The sequence below is a fragment of the Bos indicus genome, chromosome 10 (genome assembly GCF_029378745.1).
Source record: "Bos indicus isolate NIAB-ARS_2022 breed Sahiwal x Tharparkar chromosome 10, NIAB-ARS_B.indTharparkar_mat_pri_1.0, whole genome shotgun sequence".
NCBI lineage: Eukaryota > Metazoa > Chordata > Mammalia > Artiodactyla > Bovidae > Bos > Bos indicus.
Window position 1 is genome coordinate 19,150,786 of NC_091769.1, and position 22,569 is coordinate 19,173,354.

The 22,569-nt window shown below is 42.8% G+C and overlaps 1 protein-coding gene across 1 annotated transcript in view; it reads right to left on the reverse strand.

Moving 5' to 3' along the window:
- Nucleotides 1–16,238, reverse strand: part of HEXA (hexosaminidase subunit alpha) — a 31,586-nt gene extending 15,348 nt beyond the window's left edge. The window contains exon 1 of the mRNA XM_019968234.2: nt 15,938–16,238. Coding sequence (XP_019823793.2) covers nt 15,938–16,190 — 253 coding nt within the window. The 5' untranslated portion in view covers nt 16,191–16,238. The remainder of the gene's footprint in view (nt 1–15,937) is intronic.
- Between the last annotated feature and the right edge of the window lie 6,331 nt (nt 16,239–22,569).

The window sequence follows — 22,569 nt, forward strand, 5'->3', positions numbered from 1 at the left end:
TTGAACTAACTCTGTATTAATCTTCCTAGCTGACCTTCTCTCTCAATTTGATAATAACACCATCTATTGAGTCACCCAAACCAGAAACCTCCTCCTCCCATTTTTCTGAGTAGATCAAAAGATCATTCACGTATACTTATTGACTGTCTCAGTTCAGTTCAGTTCAGTCGCTCAGTCATGTCCGACTCTTTGCAACCCCATGAATCGCAGCACACCAGGCCTCCCTGTCCATCACCAACTCCCAGAGTTCACTCAGACTGTATGTGGCAAATCCTGTGCTAAGCATTCAGATCTGTTGTTGTTGTTTAGTTGCTCAGTCGTGTCTGACTCTTTTGTGACCCCATGGACTGTAGCCCACCAGGCTCCTCTGTCCATGGGATTTCCCAGGCAAGAATACTGGAGTGTGTTGCCATTTCCTTCTCCAGGGGATCTTCCTGACCCAGGAATCAAACTCCTACATTGGCAGGTGGATTCTTTACCACTAGGGAAGCCCAAGCACTAAGATTATATAAACTAATAAGAGGGAGAGGGACCCTGGTGGTCCAGCAGATAAGATTCCACATTCCCATTGTAAGGGGCCCAGATTCAATCCCTGGTTGGGGAAGTAAGATTCCATATACTGCAACTAAGCCCACGCACCAAAACTACTGAGCCCACGTGTTCTAGAGCCTGTGCACAACTAGAGAAGCCCAAGCGCTGCAATGAAGACCCAGTGCAGCCAAATAATAATAAAGGAAAGATCTAACTAAGTGTTGTGACTACAAAGTTGATAGTGGCTCTTGACCTCATCAGCATCTTCCCACTCGCATTGGGTTAAATGCCTTAATTCAGCCTCTTGTGAATTTTCACCTAGATTATAAAAAAATCTCCCAAGTTGTTCTCCCTACTTCCATTTATATACCATGTCAATCGACTATCCTTTGTGATCTTTTAAAATGAAAGTCAGATTATGACTTTCAAAATCCTACGGTGGTTCCCCACAGATTTCAGGATAAAGTGCAGAATTTGCTGAATGATTATACAAACTTGTCTTTCTCTGCTCCTGTTTGGGAACTCTCCCAGGAGCATAGTGAACTCTTTACAGAACTCTGAAAGTGCTACATTTTCTCACTCTTTTTCTTTGCATGTATTGCTTCCTCCAATTGAAACAAACTTTGGATTGCCTCCATATCTCACCTGATTAAGAAACAGCTCTGGTTTTCCTTCTGTAAAACTTTGTCAGTCCCCTCCCCTTTCCTAGCAGACCTTCCTATGTGATCATGAAGCAACATATACATACATTTTTCATAACAGGTATCTTAATATATGCTGTTTATTTGTCTGTCTCCTCACCAAGGCTGTGAGTTCCTCAACAGCAGGGACCAATCTCAGTGTCTTTGTATTCCCAGTGCCTGACACACGGTAGTCATTCAATAAATGTTTGCTGAAAAGAAAAAATGAATGATGCTAGAATGTTTTAAATGCATATTTAATTCTATATATGCATAATGACTGTGCTACACAATAATCAGGTATAAATGGCAAACAGTTAATATAGAGATAACTTTTATACACCCAAACCTAGTATTTCTGAAGATCTAAGATTCAGTTGCCATGCTGTGAATGCTCAGTCGTGTCCGACTCTTTGCGACCCCATGGACTGTAGCCCTGCAGGCTCCTCTGTCCATGGGATTCTCCAAGCAAGAATACTGGAGTGGGTTGCCATTCCCTTCTCCAGGAGATCTTCCCGATCCAGGGACTGAACCTCTGTCTCTTGTGTCTCCTGTATTGGCAGGCGGGTTCTTTACCACTAGTGCCATCTGGGAAGTGGGATTCAGGTGGTGGATAGCAATAAGACACCCAGACATCCAGAAAGTGCCTTTTCAGATACTGCTCTGAAGACTCTTCGGTCCACAAATCCAAAGATTTGGGTCTTTCTACTTCTCTGGAAGGCAGTACTCCTTCCTGCAACAGATATCTGGAAACCATGTCTTCACCTCAGTGCGTAATAGCCTGTCCCTCGACCCACGCTGCTCCTCCCTGAATCAAAACATTTCCATCACAGCAATGTGTTAATTCACAGACTCTTAGCAGCATGAAGAAAATACCACTCGCTTTGGTAATAAAGTGGCATGTGTTTTGGCTTCTGGAGTAAAAACTAAGGAAGTCAACCCAGTCAGTCTCTGGCACATCCCACTCGTTCGGGTCTGCCCTGCCCAGCAGTCCTGTGCTCTCCTTGATGGGGCCGGTGCTGGTTCTTCCTCTCCCTCCCACCTTTATATGCATGGCATCCAGGCTTCCTCTCCCCACACTTGACCTAATGAGAGCCCTTGGAATCATTCATTTCTCACTCATTCCAACAAGGATATACCGAGCACTTACTGTGCATCTGGACCTGTGGTAGGTACTGGGATGGTTAAAAGGAAAAACAAGCCCTGGTCCCTGCCCTTGAGGAGCTCACAGTCTAGTGGGAGAGACAAATATAAACAACAGTTACAAAACAGTGTGATTAAGGCTACAGTAGATATTATAGCTGCCTCCTTCCAGAGGCAGAGAGGAAGACTTAACCTTGGAAGGGGACGTCTGAGCAGGACTTTGAACCTTGAGTTGGAGTTTGCCAGCTACCAAGAGGGAAAAGGTATTCTAAGCCTGGGCAGCTGCTGACACACAAGAGCAGTGGTGCGTCCAGGAGAAGAGGCAAGGCTGCCCTGTCAGACTTCTGGTAAAGTGGGAGTCTGAGAATCTCCCTGCCCCGGCCTGGAGCTCCCCGAGTGCTGCTGAACTCTGTCTGGACCATGGTGCCTCCTCCCATGAGTTCTACAGTTCTCTTCCCTCCATAGATTACTAATACCTACTCTGAAGTACAATCCATCTAGCCCATAGGTGAATCCTGAATGTTTTCCCTTCTGTCTTCTTTTGTAAAATTTGTAGTTAGAAGTTTTATTTTTTGCTTTACTTTTCAAACTTAACCTGTACTTGTTCACTCCCCTCATCCACTGAAAGAACATCTCCCTATAATTCTAGATCCTAAGAGATAACTTTGGTTATCATTTTGCATACATCCCAGTTTTTTTAACTATATAGATTTATTTTAAAAACAAAAATGAGAGCCCAATACATATTAGTAACTTTTTTCCACTTACCAAAATGATTTGCAGATCTTTTAATGTCAGTATATATAAACCTACATCATTGTTTGTAAGTGTTTAATGCAATTCCATTTTGGAGATATACTTTAATTTTTTTTTTCATTTGGCCACGCCATGCAGCTTACAGGATCTCAGTTCCCCAACCTGGGACCATGGCAGTGAAATCAGAATCCTAATCATTAGGCCACCAAGGAACTCCCAAACATACTTTAATTTTAAAAAGCTAAAATTAGCAACTTCTTTCCTCTTTGTGGACATTTGGGACTACTTCTAGGTTTTCAATATTATAAACAATTCTCTAGTAAATATTCATATATATATTATTTTTAAAGCAATTGTGAGAGATTTTAGTAGGAAAATTCCTAGAGGTAGAAATGCTAGGCCAAAAATATGGAAGTATTTCTTCCTTTTATTATTTATTTGGGTCTTTGCTACTGCACATGGGCTTTCTCTAATTGCACCAAAGTGGAGGCTGCTCTCTGGTTGTGGTGCGTGGGCTTCTCGTTGCAGGGGTTTCTTTTGTTGCAGAGCATGGGCTCTAGAGTGCACAGGCTTCAGGGCTTGCAGCATGCTGGCTCAGTGGTTGTAGCACCTGAGCATGTGATCCCCACAGGATGTGGGATCTTCCCTGACCAGGGATCGAACTTGTGTCCCCTGCATTGGTAGACAGATTCTTAACCACTAGGCAAGTCCAAGTTTTTAGTTTTGACGCTGCCCAATTACTCTTCCAAATTATCGTACTAGTTTATCTGAACCAACATACATGGGCCCATCTTTCCGTCCTTCTAAAACGGCTGCTGCTGCTGCTAAGTCGCTTCAGTCGTGTCCGACTCTGTGCGACCCCATAGACGGCAGCCCACCAGGCTCCCCCGTCCCTGAGATTCTCCAGGCAAGAACACTGGAGTGGGTTGCCATTTCCTTCCCCAATGCATGAAAGTAAAAGGTGAAAGTGAAGTCGCTCAGTCGTGTCTGACTCTTAGCAACCCCATGGATTGCAGCCTACCAGGCTCCTCCGTCCAGGAGATTTTCCAGGCAAGAGTACTGGAGTGGGGTGCCATTGCCTTCTCCCCTTCTAAAACTAGATCATCTCAATCCCTTTCCATCTGAGATACAGCACTGTTTTAATCTGTATTCCTGTAACAGTCATTGAATTTCAGCACTGCTTTGTATTTACTGGTCATATTTTTTGTACTTTTTTCCCAATAAAAAACTTTTTTTTTTTTTTTTTACAAAAACTTTTTTATTGAAGTATAGTTGCACTGTGCTTTCTACTGTACATCAAAGTGACTCAGTTACACACACACACATAAAATTCTTTTAAAAATGTTCTTGTCCATTATGGTTTATCCCAAGAGAGTGGATCTAGTTCCTTGAGCTGTACAGCAAGACCCTGTTGTTTCTCCATTCTGTATGTAACAGCTGGCGTCCCCTGACCCCAGACTCCCAGACCACCCCTCTCCGTCTCTGCTCCCCCTTGGCTACCACAAGTCTGTTCTCTAAGTCTGTGGGTCTGTTTCTGTTTTGTAGATAAGTTCATCTGTCTTGCATTTTTTAAAAGTTAATTTTCTTTTATTGATTTGCAGAGCTCTTTCTAGATTTTAACCTTGTCTTTTAAGGTTACATATTTGCCTCATTTTGTCCTTTATTTTCTAACTTAAGGGTTCTTTTGCTTTAATTTGTATGTAGTCAAATCTGTTAGTCTTTTCCTTTATGGTTTCCTTTATTGACTTGTTTAGAAAGGCCTCTTCTACCCTGGGACTAAATGAATTGTTCCTTTGAGTCCTAATAGTTTGATGGCATATCTTTAGATCTTTAGCATGCCTGGAATTTACTTTTGTGCTTGGCATGAGGTAAAGATTAAAAAATTTTCCAAATGGATAACCGTCAACCAGTCATCCTAACATATTTATTGACTAACACATCTTTTCACTTTTGATTGGAAATGTTTCCTTTGTCATATATGAATTTCTCATACACACACACACATATACATGAACCTTTGCTTATCTCTGGAACTTCCTTCCTCGGCAGTCCTATAGTCATGGAAATCTACCGTGTTGTCCTGCTGTCCTCTTTGGTCACTCTGCCTCTGCTCTTTCTGGGCCCACACTCCCATTCCCGTGAGGGCTGTTTCCTCTCCTCCACCAAGTCACCTGTACTACACATCGTCCACACCTGCCAACCCTCTGGAGCCTCATTCACGGTTACTCAACTACCAACACCTACAGCCTTTTCTACTTCCCCCAAAACTGAAGCCTGCCTCTCCCTACAACTTGCTCTGAGAGGCAGCTCCTTCTCACATCCTAGGCAAGACATATGGGGGCTGCTTCCAGGCCATCCACCCTCTTCCATCAAGTAAAAAAACAACCACCACCTCTCCTCTGGAAATCATGACATTCAGCTGTAAAATCTTGAACCTCTCCTTGTCACAACACTCTGCAACTTCCTGGTCACTTCTTTATTTACCTAAGACTTTGGATTCCAGTCTCCAGTGTTCCTCTCTGTCTGAAAGCTAGTCATAATCCTAGGTGACTAGGTGATTTCACCTAGTCAAATCCTAGGTGACCCAAGAGGAAGAACTAACCCACATTCTGGCTTAGCAGTCATCCAGTGACATCCTCCTTTTCCTCCTCAACACCCTCTCATGGTCACCTTTAGGACTCATTCTCTCAAGCTTTAGCATTCAGCTAACTGTCTGCTAGCTAATCGGCACCTCACACTCAACAGGTCCAAAACCAAACTCACTTTTAATCATTCCCGTCTGCCTCCAACCTCTTAATCTCTCTCTCTTTTCACTCCTTCCCTTGCTCTCCTACTATTTCCTCTATCTTTGTGAATGGCAGCTGAATACATTTAAATTACTAAATCGCAAATCTGGAGTCATCCCCATAACCCCCTTCTCCATCAAAACCCCTACTTTTCAAGCATCCCACTTCCTAAAACTTTTTTCTTTTGAAAAAAATTTTACTTTTCTATTGGAGTATAGTTGACTGACAATGTTGCCTTAGTCTCAGGTGTACAGTAAAGTGATTTGATTGTCCATATACATGTATTTATTCTTTCTCAGATTCTTTTCCCGTAAAGTTCATTACAGAGTATTGAGTAGAGTTCCCTGTACTAAACAGTAATTCCTTGTTGTTAATCTATTTTATATAGTAGTATATATATGTTAATTCCAACCTCCTAATTTATCCCTCTCCCCCACCTTTCCCTTGGTGACCCTAAGTTTGTGAGTCTGTTTCTGTTTTGTAAATAAGGTCATTTGTATCACTTTTTTAGAATTTTACATATAAGTGATATCATATGACATGTGTCTGTTCTGTCTGATTTACTTCACTTAGTATGACAATCTCTGGGTCCATCCATGTTGCAGCAAATGGTACTATTTCATTCCTTTTTATGGCTGAGTAATATTCCATTGTGTAAATGTACCACATCTTCTTTATCCATTTGATTGTCAAAGGACATCTACTTCCTACATTTTTCTTCAATCTTTCTAGTTTTCTCTGTCTGTACAGCTGTCAACCCACTTCAGCCACTTTTCTTGCTTATCTAGACCACTGTAAGAGTCTTTTAAGTGGGTTTCCTGCCTCTAGTCCCATTCCCCACCAATCCCCAATGCAGTCAGAGTTTAGTTACATCACTTATCCTGTTTAATGGCCTTTATTGGCCTTCCTTGACCTTAGGATGAAGTTCATGTTCTTTATCAGGGCTCCCCAGGTCATTTCATGACCTTGCATCTACCACCTCTTTAGCTTCAGAACTTGCTGATTCACCCTGTAGCTGTGTGCTTCATGCTGACATCACTGATCTTGAGTTTCTTAAATATGTCATGAAAGCTTCTTTCCTAAAGGCCTTTCCTGCATGTATTTCTTTCTGTGTAGGTTACTAACTCCACCTCCATCAGCTCCTTTCAGATCTTATTAGACAGCTCTTATTGGAAGTCTTCTCAAAATGTACCCCCTATGCATGTGCACACACACACACACAGAGACACACACACACACATATCAGGTGTTCCCAAAGCACCTGTGCTTCAGTTATTGGCAAAAATCACACTTTACTGTATGTCTGTCCACTTTGAGACTGTAAATTCTTAAGTATTCTAAAAAATTCATTTAAAAATTTTATACAACTTTTAAATGTTACTTTCCATTTAAGATTATTACAAAATACTGGCTACCTTCCTTACACTGTATTTACACCTTGGAGCCGATCTTACAACCAACAGTTTGCACCACCCACTCCCGCACCCCTATATTGCCCCTCTTCCCCTCAACTGGTAACCACTAGTTTGTTCTCTCTATTCTGTGAGTCTGTTTCTTTTTTGTTGTATTCACTAGTGCACTGTATTTTTTAGATTCCGCATATAAGTGATATCATAGAGTTACTTGTCTTTCTCTGTTTGAGCATTACGCCCTCCAAATCCATCTATGTTGCTGCAAATCACAAAATTTTTGTATGACTTTTGTATGGCTGAATAGTATTCCACTGTGTGCGTGTGTGTGTATACACACACATCTTCTTTAGCCATTCATCCGTTGATGGACACTTAGGGTGCTTTCATATCTCAGCGATTGCAAATACTGATGCTGTGAACACTGGGGTGCATTCTAGTTAATGTGTTTGTTTTTTTCATATGTTTAGCCAGGAGTAGAACAGCTGGGTCATATGGCAATTCTATTTTTAGTTTTTTGAGAAACCTCCACTCTGTTTTCCACAGTGGCTGCACCAATTTACATTCCTACCAACAGTGTAGGAGGGTTCCTTTTTCTACATCCTCACCAATGTTATTTGTGTTCTTTTTGATGATGGCCATCCTGACAGGGGTGAGGTAATACCTCATTATGGTTTTGATTTGTGTTCTTTTTGATAATGGCTATCTTGACAGGTGTGAGGTTAATACCTCATTATGGTTTTGATTTGCATTTCCCTGATAATTAGCAATACTGAACATATTTTCACATTCCTGTTGGCTATCTGCATTTCTGCTTTGGAAAAATGGCTATTAATTTCTTTCAACCACATTTTAATTGGGTATTTTTTTGATGTTAAGTTGTATGAACTGTTTATATATATTGGATATTAATCCCTTCTCAGTTGTATTATTTGCAAGTATTTTCTCCCATTCAGTAGTATCTGGTCTTACATTAGGTCTTTAATTCATTTTGAATTTATTTTGTATATAGCATTAGAGAATATTGTAACTTCATTCTTTTACATGGAGCTGTCCAGTTTTCCCAGCACCGCTTGCTGAAAAGCTTGTCTTTTCTCCATTGTATATTCTTGCCTCCTTTGTCGCAGATTACTTGACCATAGTGTATGGGTCTATTTCTGGGCTGTCTCTCCTGCTCCACTGATCTATGTGTTTGTTTTTGTGCCAGTTCCATACTGTTTTGGTTACTGTAGCTTTGTAGTATGAGACTGTAAATTCTTTAAGGACATAGGCAGCTCATTAATATTCTTTGGACCAGTGCTACTGACAATTTATAGTTGCTTAATAAATGCTGCTTGTATTAAGGATGAATGGAAGGGGGGAAGCCAACTAGAAATACTACTGGAATCTGCAAACAATGGGCCAGGGCTCAAAATATTCACAACTTGAGTGCTATCGATTAAAGCAATTAGATGTCAGAAGTTACTATTTGAAGTAATTAACACTGAAGTGTTATCAGAGTTTAATCCTACAAAAGGACAGTGAGGTTCCCAAATCCCTAACTGGTATAATGCTTGATAAAGGTATTCATGAGTAGACTGTCCCTACACTGCACAGTGTAAAAAGCAAAGTCTTGGTAGACAAACAGACCTGACTGGAATTTGTACTCTGCCATTGCTAGCTGTGCAACCCTTAACCTCTTTGAGTCTCAGTTCTGAAAGATAAGTATAACACCAACCTCCCAGAGCTGTGATGAAGATTAGAGGGTGTAACATACAGCAAGTGCCAGATACTCAATAAATGCTAGTTTCCTTCCATTTTTCACTTGTCTTTTCCTAAAAAGTCACTTTTGCAGCTTGGCTGGAAGAGCCTAGGGGCAAGTTGCCTTGTGGGAAAACCACACCACAGAAGCAGCCCTGAGGGCCTTCCATGAGCTTCTTATAGAACCCTGAGGGCTCCACTACTGTGTGATGCCACCCTGCGTGGCAAACAGGCTGACCCACCACCATATTGGGTTGGCCAAAAAGTTCATTTTCTGTAACATCTTAAAAAATCCTTAACAAATTTTTTGGCCCACCCAGTATAAAAGGGACATGGGCTTGGAACTCTGAATCGGCCTCAAACTAGGACTGTGGCCCTAGTCAAAAGACCAAAGCCACAAATGTGAGATCCTAGTTATCCCCAGGACAAGACTGAATAGGACTGTAGTTAAACTTTTCATCCAGGAGAGGATACCTGGCAAGCCATCTCCCTTGCTCCCATCCCAAAGCGTTACAAAGAAAGGAAGCTTACTGACTGACATTCAAGTGGCCAAGCACTCAAACTTCCTGCATCTAAGCACACACTGCTAGAGAAGAGAGTTTCACACCAGAATCAAGCCACAACCAACCTCAAGATGTGGACAGAATGATAGCACCCTGCTGCTAGCTAGAGATCAGGGTTGAGTGCATGGCCAGGGAGCTTAAGCAATAACAGTAGCTTAAAACAGATGCAGGAAATAAATGAGAGAAGTTCCTGACCCAGTAATAGGTCTTATTCACTACAACCATGAATAGAGAAGAAAAACAAACCCATTTTTCTGTTACAACAGACTACAAACCCTTAAGCCTTGAGGCAGATCACAGAAAATGCTTCTCTTATACATGTCTCACCTCTCCAGACTCAACTTCCTCTCTCCAGCTGCCCTGGTCAGCGGCCCCACAAAGGTGAGAGAAAGCTTGTCATCCAATTGGTTAAACCTCTGGATGATGCACATCGACTCTGATCTTGTCACTTATTTCCAGGGTTAGCAGAAGAAATTTAGGAAAATACAGAAACATAAGAGTAATAACCTCTTTCATTTCTAAAAGAAATATGAGTTGGGCAGCAAAACTCTGTTTTGTATAACTGTCATCTAAGGAATGTCACTCAGCATTGAGCTCTACAAGGACTGGGTGAGCAGCCACTGCAGTCACAGACATTCAGCACACCTTGACAGGAGTTTAGGGCAAAGATCAGAAATGAGGCACTCTGTGGTCTGGGAAAACTGGCAGAAGAAGCCCTCAGAAAGTTAAGATATTTTCAGAAGAAAATTGTATTAATCCAATTTCTTGTATCTTTCCATACATAGAAGAGCACCAGATATCTGTTCCTCGTGACCGAGAACAGCCTTCTACCGAGATGTGTGCTTGACTGCATGGACCCCTTTCTCCACAATCACCTATGTGCTTGTTGACCCACTACTCACTGGAGCAGGTCTCCAGAGCTGTGAGAGAGGTTGTCTCCTGGGTTATAGTCCTGAGTCCCCAAATAAAACTGAACTCACAGATCTCAGGCTATACATTTTAATTTCAGTTGACAAATCATTAGGAAAAGGATTGAGGTTTATGCCTTCAATGGGCTAAGAAATCCACAACATGCCCTAGCAAAACTGAGTAGCTGTAAGGAAAAAAAAAAAAAAAAAGACCCCACCTGCTGTTAAAAACAAATCAAAAAAGAGGGAATCAACTGGCAAAAAATCTCCAGTGCTGTGATTCACTCTTCCGTGTGGAGGTGAGGAAGTGGAATGGAAGGAGATGGGAGGAAAGGCAGCTTGAGGGTTTAACGTTTTACATTTTGTTTCATTTTAAAAATCACCAAGTTCTTAGGCTTCCCTGGTGTCTCAGTGGTAGATGGTAAATAATCCACCTGCAATGCAGGTGACCTGGGTTCAATCTCTGGGTTGGGACGATCCCCTGGAGGAGGGCATGGCAACCCACTCCAGTATTCTTGCCTGGAGAATCCCCATGGACAGAGGAGCCTGGCAGGCTACAGTCCATGGGGGTCACAAAGAGTCAGACACGACTGAGCGACTAAGCACTGCACATTAAGAGACACAGGTTATATCCCTGGTCTGGGAAGGTCCCACGTGCTGAGGAGCAACTAAGCCCAAGTGCCACAACTACTGAGCTGTGCTCTAGGGCTAGAGAACTGTGACTACTGAAGCCCGAGCATCTAGAGCCCAGGCTCTGAAACAAGAGAAGCCACGGCAATGAGAAGCCCGCATGCTGCAATGAAGAGTAGTCCCCGCTCATCGCAACTAGAGAAAAAGCCTGTGTAGCAATGAAGACCCAGCACAGCCAAAAAAAAAACCAAACACCCAGTTCTTCCTTCTAGTTCAAAGTTTGTAAAGACACTCATCATTATCTCCCTGTATCCTCAGAAATGCTTGAAATGTAGACACATTAGAAAATAAAAAGCAGCAGTAGCTACTTGCAAGTTAGGCAACTTGCCAAAGGAACATAGTTAAAGAAGTGATCAATAAACATTCTGTGGCTGACTCCTGAGTAGATCATGTTTCAGACCCTAAGTCCACTACTGTAATCGGTCTTCAAGCAGGGGAAAGGGGACGCAGAGATGGCTCAAGGAAATAAGACTGGAATTTTTCATAAACCAGGCCCAGACTACCCATACACATCTAGATCACGCTGAGCTTCTTGGGTTCAGCTGCGAGAAGAGGGGCTGGTAGAGGCCAAGCTATCTTAGGCCCAGGGATTCCAAATGGAACACAATTATTTTGCCCTTCGCTAAAAATGATTCTCCTGATACCTATTCTTCTCAAATCACTGTATTTCTCCTTCTTATATAGCCCTCCATCCTCCACATACCCCATCACAAGAAAAAGAATTCTACAAAACTCTCTTGCTGCATTGTTTTCTTCCTCTTCGCTTTTAAGACAATATATATAACTGGCAGTCAAGTCTTCTGCATAATCAGATTTAGCCACTTTACCTGGACTTTTTAACTTATATGCAGAGTACATCATGCAAAATGCCAGGCTGGATGAAGCACAAGCTGGAATCAAGACTGCCGGGAGAAATATCAATAACCTCAGATATGCTGATGACAGCACCCTATGGCAGAAAGTGAAGAAGGAATAAAGAGCTTCTTGATGAATGTGAAAGAGGAGAGTGAAAAAGTTGGCTTAAAACTCAACATTCAGAAAATGAAGATCATGGCATCTGGTCCCATCACTTCATGGCAAATAGATGGGGAACCAATGGAAACAATGAGAGACTTTATTCTTTTGGGCTCCAAAATCACTGCAAATGGTGACTGCAGCCATGAAATTAAAAGACACTTGCTCCTCGGAAGAAAAGCTATGACCAACCTAGACAGCATATTAAAAAGCAGAGACATTACTTTGCCAATAAAGTTCCATCTAGTCAAAGCTATGGTTTTTCTGGTAGTCATGTACAGATGTGAGAGTTGGGACTATAAAGAAAGCTGAGCACTGAAGAATTGATGCTTTTGAACTGTGGTGTTGGAGAAGACTCTCGAGAATCCCTTGGACTGCAAGGAGATCCAACCAGTCCATCCTAAAGGAAATCAGTCCTGAATATTCACTGGAAGGACTGATGCTGAAGCTGAAACTGCAGTACTTTGGCTACCTGATGTGAAGAACTGACTCATTGGAAAAGACCCTGATGCTGGGAAAGATTGAAGGCAGGAGGAGAAGGGCATAACAGATGATGAGATGGTTGGATGGCATCACCGACTCAATGGACATGAGTCTGAGCAAGCTCCAGAAGTTGATGATGGACAGGGAAGCCTGGCATGCTGCAGTCCATGCGGTGTCAAAAAGTCAGACACGACTGAGCAACTGAACTGAACTGGACTTTATCAACTCCATCAAGCACCCCAAGGCTATGCCTTGTCCTTGTCATGGGGAAGGTTCAAGTGTACACAGCCTCTAGTTCAATTAGAGCAGAGAGAACCAATCAGCATTACTCTTTCTCCCTAGCCCAGCTGCCTCTTATCGGCTTCCCCTCTATGTTCTCTAGATGCAGTTCCAATGCATCTCCAATTCTGTGATGAGTTAAGAGCAGCTTGAGTTAGGACCGCAGCATACTGTGTTCCTCCTTTTCATGAAATCACATGCTAATACTCCAAATTTGAAACTTGAAAGACAATCAATTCTAAATGAAACCTGCAGATCATCTTTTTGATGATCTTGGACATAAAGAACAGTCCCTTGGACTGCAATATCAAACTAGTCAATTCTAAAGGAAATCAATCCTGAATGTTCATTGGAAGGACTGATGCTGAAGCTAAAGCTCCAATACTTTGGCCACCTGATGCGAAGAGCCAACTCATTAGAAAAGACCCTGATGCTGGGAAAGATTGAAGGCAGGAGGAGTAGGGGGCGACAGAGGGCGGGATGGTTGGATGGCATCACCAACTCAATGAACATAAGTTTGAGGAAGCTCCAGGAGATGGTGAAAGACAGGGAAGCCTGGCATGCTACAGTCCATGGGGTTGCAAAGAGTCGGACATGATTGAGCGACTGAACAACAGGACACAAACAAAAATCATGAAACCTTTTTACGAACTTCTATACGAAGTAACCCTTTAAAGTTAATTTTAATATATTCAACAAATAATTAATATCTATGTTCAGGGCATAATTATAGAAGGAATGGCCAAAGGAGGAATTTTAGGAGATTCAGATTATCATGAACTCTGCCACTTATCAACCTGGTCACTTAACATCTGAGGATGAGCTAATCAAATATTGATAATGGCTGTAGAAAGATCCAGATACTCATACAATAATCTTCCTTCCATTCTACATTAAAAGGTCTGGGAACGGGTTGGGGATTATTCTGTTCAGGGACAATGGCATCCTAAAAAACTCACAGGGATGTACATGTAAACATCAGAACAGGATGAGAACTTTATGATAATCATTAAGGACTACGGCTTCAATCAACTAGTTTCAAGAAAAGCAAAGAAGAATGCAGTCAAATGACATAGTCAGATTTAGTCATTTTACCTGGACTTTTATTAACTCCATCAAGCACCCCAAAAAGTATTTGGAGCAACATTAGTTGGATGCTATCCCAAATAATCAGATCTTTGATCTGCAAACAGGATGTGGCTTAATGATCAAAACAGAGAACTAGGTTCATTCAAGTATCTAGGGCCTAAAATAATCCTGTTTAACAAGTTTAACAACATGTAACACATACCTTCCAGTTGGCAGAAACACCTGTCAATTACAAGTACTAAATACTTCCACAAACCATTTAGCAATTAATGGACTACAGCTAAGCCTTGGAGGCAAGTTCAGAATAGAGTTGAAACTCAACACCAGACTTGTTTTTTAGAAAACCTGGAAGTATGAACTTCACTGAATTCAAGGAGCGGCTCAAAACCAGAAGTTGTGCTGCATTAAGAAAGCACTGGGGACTTCACCAGCAGTCCAGTGGTTAAGACTCTGCATTCCCAAGGCACGGTGCATGAGTTTGATCTCTGGTGGAGGAGCTAGCCTACGAGGACACTGGAAGCTTTAGCTAAGTTTTAACTTGTATATGGGGCTTTCCAGGTGGCTCAGTGATAAAGAATCCACCTGCCAAGCATGAGACGTGGGTCTGATCCTTGGGTGGCAAAGATCCCCTGGAGAAGGGAATAGGCAACCCACTCTAATATTCCTGTCTGGGAAATCCCATGGACAGAGAAGCCTGGTGGGCTACAGTCCATGGGGTCACAAAAGAGTTGGACACAACTTAAGAGACTCAACAACAACTTGCATATGTTGTTTTCTTCAATCCCATTGGGAAATATACTATGGTTTGGGCTTTGTTGATGTTGTTCTCCTCCATAGCTTCTTCCTTGTTTTTGCAGAAATAGGATTATGGCTTATGGCTCAAGTCATCTGAAAGCCTCTCTAGGAAACTGTGCTCCAAAGGGAAGACTCCACAGGAAGAACATCAGAGAAGGAAGTTTCTTATCTCTTCTTTGGTAATGTTCGTCCAAAACAGTTTTCATTATCTCCCAATGGATAAAACCCCACAAGCACAATTTTCAGTAACCACCTTAAAGAAAAATTGCCAGCCCATGCTATTTCAGATGAAGCCCATATCCAAAGCACTCCTGACTCTTCATTTCAACTCTACACCCTCCTCAACCTCACTGGTCCCCAGCCCCCCACCCTCTTTACACACACCAGCCCAGCACTGTGATTTTAACCGTAAGCCTCTGTGCCTCTGCTCAAACCTTCCTTCCTTCCTGGAATACCCTCCTTTCAGTCCTGGCCAATTATATCCACCACCTCACTTTAAGTGGCTGCTTAAAACTCGTTTCCTTATGGAAGTGATCGGTGATTTTCCTCTCACAGTTTAAACATTTCCCTAATAGGGGTCAGACAGTTTTATGTAATTTTACACAGGTCAGTATATCTCTCATGTCTAGTCTTACCAGTGGTGGGTATTAGTTCTAGTCTCCTCTGCGCAGCCCTGATCACAACCTCACTAGGACCCGGACACTGGAACACCCTCAGAGGGATCACCTTAGATGTCTACTGGCACAGTATTTTTAGGAATTTCCTATTCTGATTGAACTGTAGTCCTAAAGCAGACATTATTGGTGAAATATATAGCAGGAGGGCAGGATTACAGAAAAGTTCTGGCCAGTCAATTTAGTGAAGAAGTGAATGGAGGTGGGGAACCAACCCTTGGGGAGGCTGAGAGGACAGCTGGAGAAAAAAGGCAGGTGGAAGTGGAAGCTAGAGGATTGGGACAGACGAGGGGGTTGGGCAAAAGGCAGAGGAAGGGCGTTTCAGGAGGTTTGGGGGAGCTGTCCCAAGGCAGGGCCTTTCGGAGCCCGGGAACGAGACTGGGCAGGTCCGACTCACCTATGGGGTGGGGAAAACGGAAAGCCACAGAGCCGAAGAGCAGGTCACGGTAGCGTTGGAAGGCCTCGTCGAGGACGGAGCAGCCAACCTGCGCGGCCGAACTGAGATGGTACTGGAATTGGAAGCTTTGCGGGAAGATGGTGTACCGCAGCTCAGAGGTCTGAATGTACTGGGGCCATGGCCACAGGGCCGTCGCCCGCCCAGCGAACGCTGCCGCCAGCAGCAGCGAAAACCTGAGCGTGGAGCCTGCCATGGCCCGCCGGTCTGCTTCCTCTCTCCCAGCCGGCCGGGCCACGTGACAGCCTGGTCAGGTGAGCGGTGCCCGCGTGACAATCGGCGGGTCACGTGACCCGCTACAGCTCCTCACCGGTGACCCGGGAGTACTGACTCCCATCCCTCCAGTCCCAGAGAGAACCCGAAGCTCCTGCGGCCTGCGGTGGATGGTGCAGGGCATCGGCGATGGTTCAAGTTCAGGCGGTTCCCGGGACTGGTGGAGCAGTCGCTAATGCACCTCCACAGTTGCCAGGCCTGCGATCACAGAACTATATGCGCACCAGAGGATAGAAGCCCCACGTGGGGAGGCCGAGTGGGCGAGCGAGAAAGGAAAGTCTCCCGAGCCGTGAACGCGGAATAAAAGGTCGCCAGGCTTCCTGGGAGGTAAAGGACGTCCCAGGCCCAGGGAACTTCAGAAGCAAAAAAATGGAGACTTAAAACCACAGGCCCTTGTGATATGAAATGCTGTGGGGCAGAAAGGGGTTGGAATTAGGTAGTCAGAATGGCTCAGCTAGAGAATGCATCACAAGATTACAAAAATGGGAACTACTTATGACTGGGGAAAAGATGTGTACTTTCAGAGCAAGCTTGAGGCGACCCGTTTGCTGGCTCTTGAGTGGGTTCTTCTTTAGTGGTTAATAATCTCCCAGTAACTGCCCCCAGATCCCCTCCTCACAGACAAAAATGCCACAAACAGGCTAGGTCCTGTACTTAATGCAAGCGATAAGACATTGCTTGTACTTTGGTTGCAAACTGGAGAACACCCAGAGATGACAGGTCTTATACCCAGAGAGAAATTCTGCAGGGGTTTACATAGAAAGTCCGAGAATCAGGACTTAGTACAGTAGGAAATTGAAAATCAGCCCGAAGATTTGCATTTTAGAAATCTCATGTTGAGTGGTTGGATGGATAAGAAACCAGTGAGGGAGGCTTTTTTTTTTTGGAATTGGAAGATAATGAGAGCTTTAATTCCTGCAGTGGGAAAGGAAGAGAGCTATAGATCCAGGAAAAGTGGGTATCTGGAAGCAGAGAGGTCAAGGGGCTTGAAGGCTGATCAGTGAGAACACAGATATTTATTGAATCAAGGACCCTGTCTTCTTTGTTCGCCACTGGATTATCAGAGCACAGTTGAATCCCTCACTGCAAAAGGAGATAAAAATAGTGCTGTTGTGAGGCATTATTTGGTTAGTAGGTAATTTTTTAATTATAAAATTGCATTTTAGAATTAGAAAAATGGTAAGATCAGGAAAATGAACTTTTAAAAATAAAAGTCTCTTAAAAATCACGATCACTTATATCTAGGCTTTAGGTACCTGTGAAAGTGAACGTTGCTCTATCGTGTCCGACTCTTTGCAACACCATGGACTATACAGTCCGTGTAATTCTCTAGGCCAGAATACTGGAATGGGTAGCCTTTCCCTTCTCCAGGTATTTAGCAGTTATATATACATGGATCACTGGCTTCCCTGGTAGCTCAGTGGTAAAAAATCTGCCTGCAATGCAGGAGACCCAGGTTCTATCCCTAAGTTGGATAGATCTCCTGGAGGAGGGCATGGCAACCCACTCCAGTACTCTTGCCTGGAGAATCCCATGGACAGAGGAGCCCGGAGGGCTATAGTCCATAGGGTCGCACAGAGTCAACACAACTGAAGGGACTAAGCAGTACCATCATACACACCTTACGTTGGGAAATCAAATAAATATTATCTCTCACTTTTTTTAACTTTTCAGGATTCATCAAGAAATTCCTCTTAGAAGGTCAGTTATGCTATTTAATAGAACAGAGCTTGTAGCAAAGGAAGTAGAAATTAGATCTCTCGGTTTCAGATCCTAATATTGCATATTTACACTAATTTCTATATTGCTTAAACCTAAATTTTCATCCTCACTAACAAATGCCTGAGTACTCCACCAGTTAGGAGTACCACTATTACCCAATTACTTAGGGAGGAGATCCAAGAACCATTGTCAGAAGAACCAAGTTCATAATCAGGTAGCTGTCCCACAGGATCGATAATTTTTTTTTTTTTCAGGATCAATAATTTGGGGAGAGTTCAAAGCAAGTTAAAGGTGAGAGCAAGGTCAAAGTGGGGTTTCAGGACTGGGCAAGTGCCATAACTCCCCTTTCTGTGATACTCAACCTATGTCAGGAGAGAGAAGTAATTTACATAAAAGAGCCACAAAATGAAGAAGCTGGACCCAAATAAGGAGACTGTAAAAATTACTAATGAAAATACTTAGAGATTATTGTTGAGAGATACTCGCACAGAGTTGGACACGACTGAAGCGACTTAGCAGCAGCAGCATTCTAAACATATTCCAATTATTCCCTCTCTGACAAGTATATCAGACAATCAGAAAAGTAATAGACAATCATTAAAATTTTTAAAAAATCATCAGAGTCCAATTAAATATTCAGAGCCTAGCAGTAATAGTAGCAAAAATTAAAATTAATGGTTATTTAACATTATAAACTGTTCAGTTTTGTATATATACTACATTGCCATCAATTTTGACAGTGTGTACATGTCCATCCCAAACTCCGTAACTATCCCTTATATGAATAACAAAAACAATGACACAGATAATATGTATTATATATGATTGTTTTCTCTTTTTTTCTTTTTATTAAAGACAACTTAGATAAATAAAATATGATTTAACTTCCATATCTATGAAAGTGAAAACTGTTGTCGTGTCGGACTCTTTTCCACCCCATGGACTATACAGTCCATGGAATTCTCTAAACCAGAATACTGGAATGGGTAGCTGTTCCCTTCTCCAGGGGATCTTCCCAACCCAGGGATTGAACCAAGGTCGCTTGCATTGCAGGCGAATTCTTTACCTGCTGAGCCACAATATCTATAGCATCTAATAAAATTAGTTTATCTATCAGGAAAAGAATTCACTGTCAGACAGTGTATCCAGATTTTTGGCTCATAAAGTGGAATCATTAGTGTAGAAGGAGAGAGGCGGGAATGACTAATTTTGCCTGAGGAAGTCTTTCCAAGAGGAAATGATTTGAGCTGGCTTCCAAAACATGAGTTGGCAGGGAAGGAGCATGGGCAAAGCACAGAGGTGTGGAAGAAGATGGCATATTGAGCATAGGGTTTATGGGGATAGCTAAGGAGAAATGTGCCATGATGATCTCACTTCTACCATATTCCCTCTCCCTCAAGGCCTTTCCCACCTCCCACTCCCACCACCTACTTGAATGTCTAAACTTACATTTTACCACCCTGTCAATCTCTGGCTTCTCAAATTTGGGTAAGATACCATAGCCCTCTAAAATTTTTCTCCATCAGAGCACTTATCTCAGTATTGTAATTGCCTGTCCATTTGTCTGAGTTCTCCACTAGTGTAAAAGTTCCTTAAAGGCAAATTCTGTATTTACTGCTGTATTCCTAGCCCTGGGCATATCTCCTTGGAACTCAACTTCAAAGACCCGGGAGATCCCAGCCTGCCCTACCTGCTGATTCTTTGTGAGTGGCAGGTAGAAGGGGAGGGACATCCAGAGAGGATACCTGGGAGGGACAGTAAGACTCTGGGAGAGTTTAGCAAAATAATAAAGAACCTGCCTGCCAGTGCAGGAGACCTAAGAGATAGGTTTGATCCCTCGGTTGGGAAGGTCCCCTGGAGAAGGAAGTGGCTACCCGCTCCAGTATTCTTGCCTACAGAATCCCATGAACAGAGGAACCTGGCAGGCTACAGTCCACAGGATTGCAAAGGATCAGACACGACTGAAGCGACTTAGCACAGCACTCAGTACAATAGTGCATAAAGAGAAATACTGACAAAATTACTTTAGAAAAAGTAGGCTGAAGCTGAGTGATAAAGTAAGGAAAGGAGGATATTCTTGATCAAGGTTCTGTGTACTGGATAAATGGTACCTTATTTATCTCTCACACCAGCTGTGTGAAATTATCATCCATATTTTACAGTCAAGGAAACGGGCTCTGAGAATTAAAATAATTTGACCAAGGTCCCATAGATAGTTGTCAGAACCAGTATTTGAACCCAAGTCTTCTATGCCAAAATCTATTGCTTTTATATCTATCATACTTACTTGAAAGCTAAGCTAAAGATTGTATTGAGATTTTATTCTTAAGTCTGTGGGAAGCTAGTGAAATGTCTTAGCTGAAGAGTAATGGGAAGAGAGTTGAAATTTGCTCAGGTCAGTTTGTTAACATAGGTAGGAGGAATTGAATGGGGAAAGTTGTGTGCAGGTAGATTAGGTCTGGGGTTGTTGACTCAGAGCTCTCTAAACAACTGACCATTCTCACGTGCTGTGGGGCTCAGAAAATGCAGGTTCACCTGGGAAGGATGATTTCACTTTTCTTTTCCCGTGTTGGCTAGCCAAACCAATGAGACTTAAGCTTTGTATAGTTTGTCAACATTGACAGAAGTGGAGATGGCCAAAATTGGCTATGCTCCGTGCCTCTCTTTATGCCCATTCCATATGAACTATATGGAAGCATCACTCCCTCTAATGCAGCCTGTTACCTCCAGCTTCTCCAGTGCTATGTCCAAAATTAAATTACGCTATCCAGTTCCCCACTACTAAACATTACAGTGTTCCTTGAGCTTACTAAAAATATTCTGTGTCCAGTTTGTCTTCGTTTTGAGCCTTATCTACTCTCTTACTTAGTCATATTGCTGTTCCAGTTATTTTTTCAGGCTTGTTGTTGTTTAGTCATTAAGTCATGTCCAACTCTTTGCGACCCCATGGACTGTAGCCCGCCAGGCTCCTCTGTCCATGGAATTTCCCAGGCAATTATACTGGAGTGTGTTGCCATTTCCTCCTCCAGGGGATCTTCCTGACCCAGGGATAGAACCCGAGTTTCCTGCATTGGCAGGCGCATTCTTTACCACTGAGGCACCTGGGCAGCAACCCCTTTTCAGGCTTACCCCCTGATTCTTTTTGTTTAACATTTTTCTTTTTTTAAATATTTATTTAAAAAAAATATTTATTTGGCTGCGCCACATCTTGGTTGTGGCATGTGGGATCTTCGATCTTCATTGCAGCATGCAGGATCTTTAGTTGTGACATGTAGGATCTAGCTCCTCCACCAATTGCCTGGGTATATATTTACATGGGAGTTTTTCTTTAGTTTTAGAAAAACTAAAGCCCTGAGGGAACTTTCAACAGATCTGAGCAGAAGGAGTGACAGTGGGGAAGAGGGATATGGGTCAAATGCAGTGATGTTTCAAATACAAAGTGACCAAACTCAGCAGCTAACTGAGGGAAGCGGGGATGGGGACAAGTGAAAGAGGAGAGAAAAAGGTGCACCAGTCTGGTCTCCCGAGGAAATGATGGGGCCACTGACTGAATACAAAATGAAGCGCCAGTTTTGGAAAAAAGATGAACTCTGAGACATGCTGCATGGGGGAGACTGAAGGACAGCAGAGTTAAAATGTCTAGGAGGGCCAAGGAAATACAGGCTGGGAGCTCAAAAGAGAGCTCTGGGCATCATCTGCTCAAAGATAATAGTTGAGATCATAAAAATAGTCAAGAGAAAATGGGAAAATGGAAGGAAGACTAAAAAATAGGGGAAAAGAAGACTCTGGTAAGAGAACTATGTGAGGGATAAAAGGAACACAGAGGGGATATAGTGATTAGTAGGCTAGACTGAGATCAGAGATGTAGATAAGGGTAAGGGCTTACCTGAGCATTTGTTTTTAGTTGCTTTAAATTTTTATTTATTTATTTTTGGCTGTGCTGGGTCTTTGTTGCTGCAGGGGCTTTTCTGTAGTTGCAGAGAGCGGGGCTGCTCTCTATTTGGTGGTGCTTGGGCTACTCATTGCAGTGGCTTTTCTTGTTGCAGAGCACAGGCTCTGGGGCATGGACTTCAGTAGTTGTGCCAAGTAGGTTCTAGAGCACACGTTCAGTAGTCGTGGTGCACGGGTTTAGCTGCTCTGCGACATGTGGAATCTTCCCAGATCAAGGATTGAACCCACATCTCCTGCATTGGTTGGTGGATTCTTTACCACTGATCCCACCAGAGAAGCTTACCTCCTAACTTTAAAATACAAATGTGTCATAAGAAGCTCTCACAGTCAAAATACATTGATTTTATCTCCATGACATGCCTTTTGCTTGCAAGGAATATAGGGACTCATGTTATTTCAGGGGAAAGGAGGTCTACTGAACTGATATACATAACAACCCAGACAAGAAGAAAAACCAGACTTCAGAATGGGCCGAAATTAAGGGCCTGACTACCCCCTCATCTCCCTCTCTCTTACGACTTATGTTCTCCGAGTATCCACTCCTCTGGTCAGTTTTCTCTTTGCTTGTCAAGTTACTGGAACTTCCTTATAATCTCTAATTCCCCTGTGACTTGACATTTATTGCACAA